The sequence below is a fragment of the Prionailurus bengalensis genome, chromosome A1, assembly GCF_016509475.1.
Source record: "Prionailurus bengalensis isolate Pbe53 chromosome A1, Fcat_Pben_1.1_paternal_pri, whole genome shotgun sequence".
NCBI lineage: Eukaryota > Metazoa > Chordata > Mammalia > Carnivora > Felidae > Prionailurus > Prionailurus bengalensis.
In genome coordinates this window covers 190,346,292-190,352,291 of record NC_057343.1, presented here as the reverse complement: position 1 = coordinate 190,352,291, position 6,000 = coordinate 190,346,292, and the positions used below count along the sequence as shown (strand labels likewise).

General features: G+C 39.1%; 1 protein-coding gene across 8 annotated transcripts in view; it reads right to left on the bottom strand.

The window, feature by feature from the left end:
- Window positions 1-3,300: 3,300 nt before the first annotated feature.
- Window positions 3,301-6,000, bottom strand: part of EBF1 (EBF transcription factor 1) — a 390,777-nt gene continuing 388,077 nt past the window's right edge. For all 8 annotated transcript variants that reach the window (XM_043597059.1, XM_043597070.1, XM_043597081.1 and 5 more), the window contains one exon: window positions 3,301-5,446. Coding sequence is in view for 4 of the 8 variants with exons in the window: in XM_043597117.1 (XP_043453052.1) it covers window positions 5,415-5,446 (32 nt within the window). In the remaining 4 variants the exon portion in view is untranslated. The remainder of the gene's footprint in view (window positions 5,447-6,000) is intronic.

Here is a 6,000-nt window from a genome sequence, read left to right as displayed (position 1 = left end):
ATGGCCTTCCATGGTCTACTTGCCTTTATCTGCTCGGAGAGCTCCTATTCACACCGCTCAGGCATTCCCTCTTTGCAGTGTTCCTTGATCTCCATGGATAGGGCAGATCACTATGACCCTCATGTCAGGCTGTGTAAACATCTCCTTTAGTAACTTGTCTTTTGGCCAGAAGTCCCAAACTAACATTCTTGAGGCTCATGGATTTTGTATGCCCAATGAAGTGTTTTTAAAACACTATTTTTGGATTAGATGACAACATTGTTAAAAAATGAAAATTTCACACCAAAAAAAAATCCAATAATACATATAGCATTCTTGAAAAATGAAAGATGGACCTCACTGGGCCCACATTCCCATGTGGGGGCAACTGCCTAGAGCAAGCAAGGTGCTCCCTGCTTTTACCCCAGCTCATCCCCTCTTGCTTTACCAGCAAACACAGGGCTGTGAATTTATGTGCCAAGCTGAGCTGAGACTTGGGCCCAATGGGCAGGAAGTATGACTGGTTTCCCTGTGTATCGTAGCATCTAGTATAGTGCCAAGCAGCATACATCAGGTGCTCGGTATGTGTCGTGAATCGAACTTTCCAAGTTCTGCAGTGTCCTCCTCACATCTGCACACTCTAGTCCCAGAGCCTTTCTGTTTCTGAATGCACAGATCCATCCCCAAAGCTCACATCCTTACACGTGCCTTCATTCCCTCTACCTAAGGTGCCTGCCCTAACCTGGTTACCTAATCCGTCACATTTCCTCTGAAATGTCACTTTCTCTAGAAACCTTCCCCAGCCCTTCAGGTTAAGTCAGATCCCACTGTAATATACTTCCAGAGCACTCTGGACTTTTTCTTCCTTGCCATTGTGTGTTTGTTAGTATGGACTTGTGTAGTGGCTTAACATCTGTTTCCCACTCAACTATAAGCTCCATGAGGGCAGGACCAGCGTCACTGCTCTCACTGTGGAATCTATCACACCTCACCCAGTGCCAGATGCATAGTAAATCTTCACAGTGTATGTGAATGGATGAGTGAATGAACGCTTGCAAGAAATAGGCCTTAAGGAAAGTGGAGGCCAGTGTGTAGAGGTGTAGATGTCTGTTTTCTACGGTGGGGCAGTGTGACACGCATGTGTCTGTCACTCTCAACTTTCTAAACTGCTTTGATGGGCATAGATTTGTCTTGTCTGAGACTGTGAGTGTTCTGGGGGCAGGGGCCTCTTGTTAATTTTTTTTTTTTTTACCTTCTGTATCGAATACAGGGATGTGCATCTAATACAGAATTCCGAAAACAAAAGAAAATGTATACTAAATGACCAAACTAAGCAACATGTATTTCCTTTTTAAGAAAATGACGATAGCTTCTCTACTTATTAACTTGTTCATTACACTCTTTCATTACTTCCAGTTGGGCTCTATTCTAGAGCAAAAGTGTATCAACGATGCCCACCACAAATGATCGAGATGGTGGTTGTGTGATGGCCTATTAGCTCTGGTCATCAAGTTTCTGTGGTCTATGGCTTATTTGCTAAGTTTTTGAGGCCTTTTACAAGCATCATTAACCTTATCATATCCAACAATTGCAAAAGCAGGGAAAGCATTGGGCGGACAACTGGAAAGACTCATGGTTTTGATAGAATTTAAAGTTAAACCATTTAACAGGAGAAAGTGCCTACTGGGTGTTTGGGGAACGTTTGACTCCAGATGAGGTTGGTTTTATCCAGCAGAGTGTCTTATCCACAAGGGATCTAAAGCTGTAGATCATAGAAGCTTCTGAGTTCACACATGCCTCCTCATCAATGAGCCAGGGCACATAACTAATTGACCAGAAGGCTCACTGGGACTAATTAGCAGCTGTATGTGAAGAGCTTGGTTCAGACTCGTAGCATGGAGGATGGCATTCTACAATGGCCAGATCCTGGACTCACAATTCAGTCACTATAGGGGGAATGCACTGCTTGGCTGGTAAAATCGTTGAGGCTCCTGGCTCCTCTGTGGGCCAGTGTGCACATGTGCGCATCCATCTGCTGCCGCCAGAGGGCAGCAGTACGCTGTGTGTGTGCAATTTGCATTCCCAGATTGGCAAATCCCCAAGGATTTACAAAGAAAGAGAGTGGGTGTCTCAGGACTACCCAGATTTCTTCTCTCTGGGTGTCAACACTGGTCTGAGTAATTGCAAACACAGACCTTCTACATATGTTGGACTTTGGCTCATCTGAACTATTGAAATGAATACACAACTAGAAGCTGCCATCACAGACAGGAAGTAACTTTAATTAAATATTGTGAAAGTTGAAAAGTTTTTACAGCTTGAATTTTTGCAAAAAAAAAAAATTATAACAATCTCTACAGTAGTTAGGTTCTCTAACAATTGAACTGTACAGTGTGTGTCTATTCAAAAAGTTTGATAGGAAGGTGAAAGGTTAGTAGACTCAGAGATGACTTCGTTAAGCTGCATCCTAGTACAATGTGAGGCCAGGGCGTGTTAGGCAATCCAGTCATCCAGAAGCTGTATTTTTCCCCCAAAACTGAAATCTTAATTCTCTATTTCATTTTCCTCTTAAAGCCATATTCTGTATTTAGGGGAACATCTTTTACTTGTAGAAGTTTTGTGTTGAAGAAAGAGGGTCAGAGGGCCAGAACATCTTTTCATCTAATCAATATAAATAGAGGCAACAGAATACAAATTATACACATTTTAAAGGCTCTTTGGACTTTCAAGAAAAGTTCTAACCACTACACATGGCTGACAGATGGGTGGCGTTTGTTGTCAGGATCTGAGCCGGACACCTCACCGGCTGACCATTCCTTCACAAACAGTTAAGGGGCTCACCAGACAAAATATGGCTTTAAATTGTATACATCTTCAGGCCAGCGCTTACCACACGAATTCAGACAACTTTTCTGAGTACCGAGAAGCAATGCGTCCACCTTGCTTACATTTTCCAGTTTTTTTATTATTATTAATCATCATTATTATTATTTCTCACCTTGAAAAATCAGCTTTCCTCCCCCTCCCTTCCCTCCCACAACCCCCCTCCCCCACCCGCCCCAACCCATAAAAATCGCACTCTGACAGTCTAGTGAAAACCATTGCAAAATCCATATGGGGGCATGCACAGTTGCAGCATTGTTGTAAATTTCTTGCTCTACTAGAAAAAGTTACATTGTCTTAAGGTAACAAAACAGTTCTTTTGTGCTTTTCCATTTCTTTGTTTTTTTTTTTCTTTTTTCTTTTTCTTTTTTCTTAGAATGTTAGTGATGACTGACAGTTCTGGTGCACAGTTACAATGTACAAGTGAAATGAATATGATTTGCATTGTTAAGGCATCCAATCTGCTGGTTTATATTTATGTGAAAGACAGAGGAAATATACAAGCAGACTTAGGAAAGAAAGTATGTTCATTGATTTCTATGAAGTTTCTCCCCCGAAATTCAATGCACAAAATGCGTCACTCCAAAGGGAGAGATTCCATGCATATTAATAGAGTAAAACAGCATTAGGGTTTTTTTTTTTTTTGTAAGCTTCCAAAGCAAAGGATACATTTTTTTAATCTACAGAACTAAATGCTACAAGAATAATATGCTACTATTTTTTTTTGCCATATATTGGAAAAAACTTCTTAACTTACAAATAATACAAAAATAGACAATGGCTTTTGGGTGGAAATAAAAAAAAATTGAAGCATGGTTTAAAACAAAACTAAAAATAACTATAAATGAAATGTTTAAAAATCACATTGAAACAGCTAATACAACTGTAGGTGACCAAACAAATACGCACTTTTCACATAGCAAACGTACACAATAAAATAACCTGGGAGTGGGAGGAAAAGGAAGAAGGGGAAAGCAATGTACAAATTCCAAAGATAAATACATTATTTATATGGATATTTTACAAAATCCCCTTGAAAACAAAAAGCCTTTTAATTAACTTTGCAAGTATGTGCAAGCTAAAGGTAGTGAGCTTTTTTTTTCTTTGCAAAATATGCAGTAAAATCTTTTTGTGATATTGAAAAACTGTCTTAAGACATTAAAATGTATAAATAGAACGACGACTTTGGCAAAAATCACAAAAAATCTACAGTATTTATAACTACATACAAAACACAACAGCAAAGAAAAAAATATCAGGCAAACGCATCCTCAGAGCTTTGCTGCGTCTTTGCTATTTATTCTTACTTTTAAGAACACTTCCCAGATAATGAGAGCAAAAATTCCATAGAACAGAGAACTATGTTTTGGAGCTCTCAACCTTCTTCTCCTTTCTCCCAGTTTCCTTTTACTCTGAATTCCAAAGCACTTAACCTGTCCCTCTAATCTATTATGTTACAAATGGTGAGGGTCACCGATAGAGGTGTCATCTCAAATGGGAAATCCGAAATACCTGCCATGTTGCTTTTCGTCAGCTTTTGGAGGATTGGTATGAAGTCAGCATTTAGGATGAGTCAACTTTAAACTTGCAAATGGCGGCGTGTGAGTGGGATTTGGGCTTGATGACTGGAGGGCAAAATGTGGAATTCTAATTCTGTGCCTGGACCCTGTTCCGTGCAGTCTCATAGGGGATTCTCACACAGTATGTGTGCCATCAAGCTCTCCAGAGGCCATTGGCTTCAGAAGAAGTTGACATAAGTAAAAGAGAGAATTATATCAGGTTTAAATATGCAGTTTTAACAATCTGTCTAGAGGCACTGGATTTTTGAGTAGAAGGGAAAAATGTGATCACTTACATCACTTTTTAACTTTCCAGGCTGCATTTATTTACACAGTTACTTAAGACAACAATACAAAAGAGATAAATAAGCTTGCACTGCTAAGGGATGGCATGTTAAGTTAGATATTGAAAATGCACTGTCTGAGCTAACTACCATTTGATATGCTTTAAGGCGCAAAAGCCGACCCTTAGTTTTCTAAAAAATCTAACTGGCATTCCTATTCTGTCCCATACAAGCTTTTTTTTTTTTTTTTCTTCTTTTCTTTTTTTTTTTTTTTTACTTTTTTGTAAATATCACCACTTCATTCTCCCTTTACACAGCTTTAAAAACATCATAAATTAAAACATGGAGTCTTATTTATAGTGTCCCTTGTATACAGCTTTACGGTTTATAAAAGACAAATGACTGCAGAGTTAAGCTTAAAAAAAAAAAAAGAAAGAAAATGAGAAAGTGGATTTGCTTTTATCAACACAGAATAAATATATCCCCCAAATACTTGGGAGGCACAACTTTTAACCAACACTGCACTTGCAGAACCCTTCCAATTTCAGTATTTGCAAGGTCGGTGATATCGTTTGTTTAAAAATCTGCAGTTATTGTGATTCCTCTTAAAAAGGCCTGAGTTAAAAGTTCCGCTCGGGGACTTGTATCAGATTACTCTCTGTAGCAGAATCCAACCTCTTCATTAATAAAATTCTTCAAGGCAATTCTTTCACATGGGAGGAACGATCATGCCAGATATCGCTGTGGAAAAAGAAGACAAAAGTCAATGGTTTTGCATCCAAAATTCTCACTGAGGAAAAAAAAAAAAAAGATGGGAAAAAACACCCACACACCACTATGTTGGTTGAATATTAGTCACAAATGTGCTCTCATCTCCCCTGGAATGAGTTTTTGTTATAAAATATACATGTACTTTATTAAAAATGGTAAGTCAGCCTGTGTATGTGTCTTTAATGGAACAGAAGATGCTAAACATCCCTCCAAATCTGATTTCAATCTTAAAATATAACTGGAAAGTTGCAGAGTTTGAATATCGCTGGGAAAGTTGCAGCCCCAACCCTTGCAAACTAGTGAGAATTTCCAATGTGTCCCTCTTTTTGCCCCTCCCTGTGACTTCCGTAATATAAAATAAAAAACTAGTTCATCCCACTGGCTCTGTGCTATTTGCGAAGACTGAATACTAGAACAGCAATCTGAATGCCTATATTTCATCCCTCACACCGGGGAGAAGGAAATGCCAGCCACCTCAGGCCTTGTTCTGGGGAATATGAAGCTGGGAGAAAACGTGGAGAAGG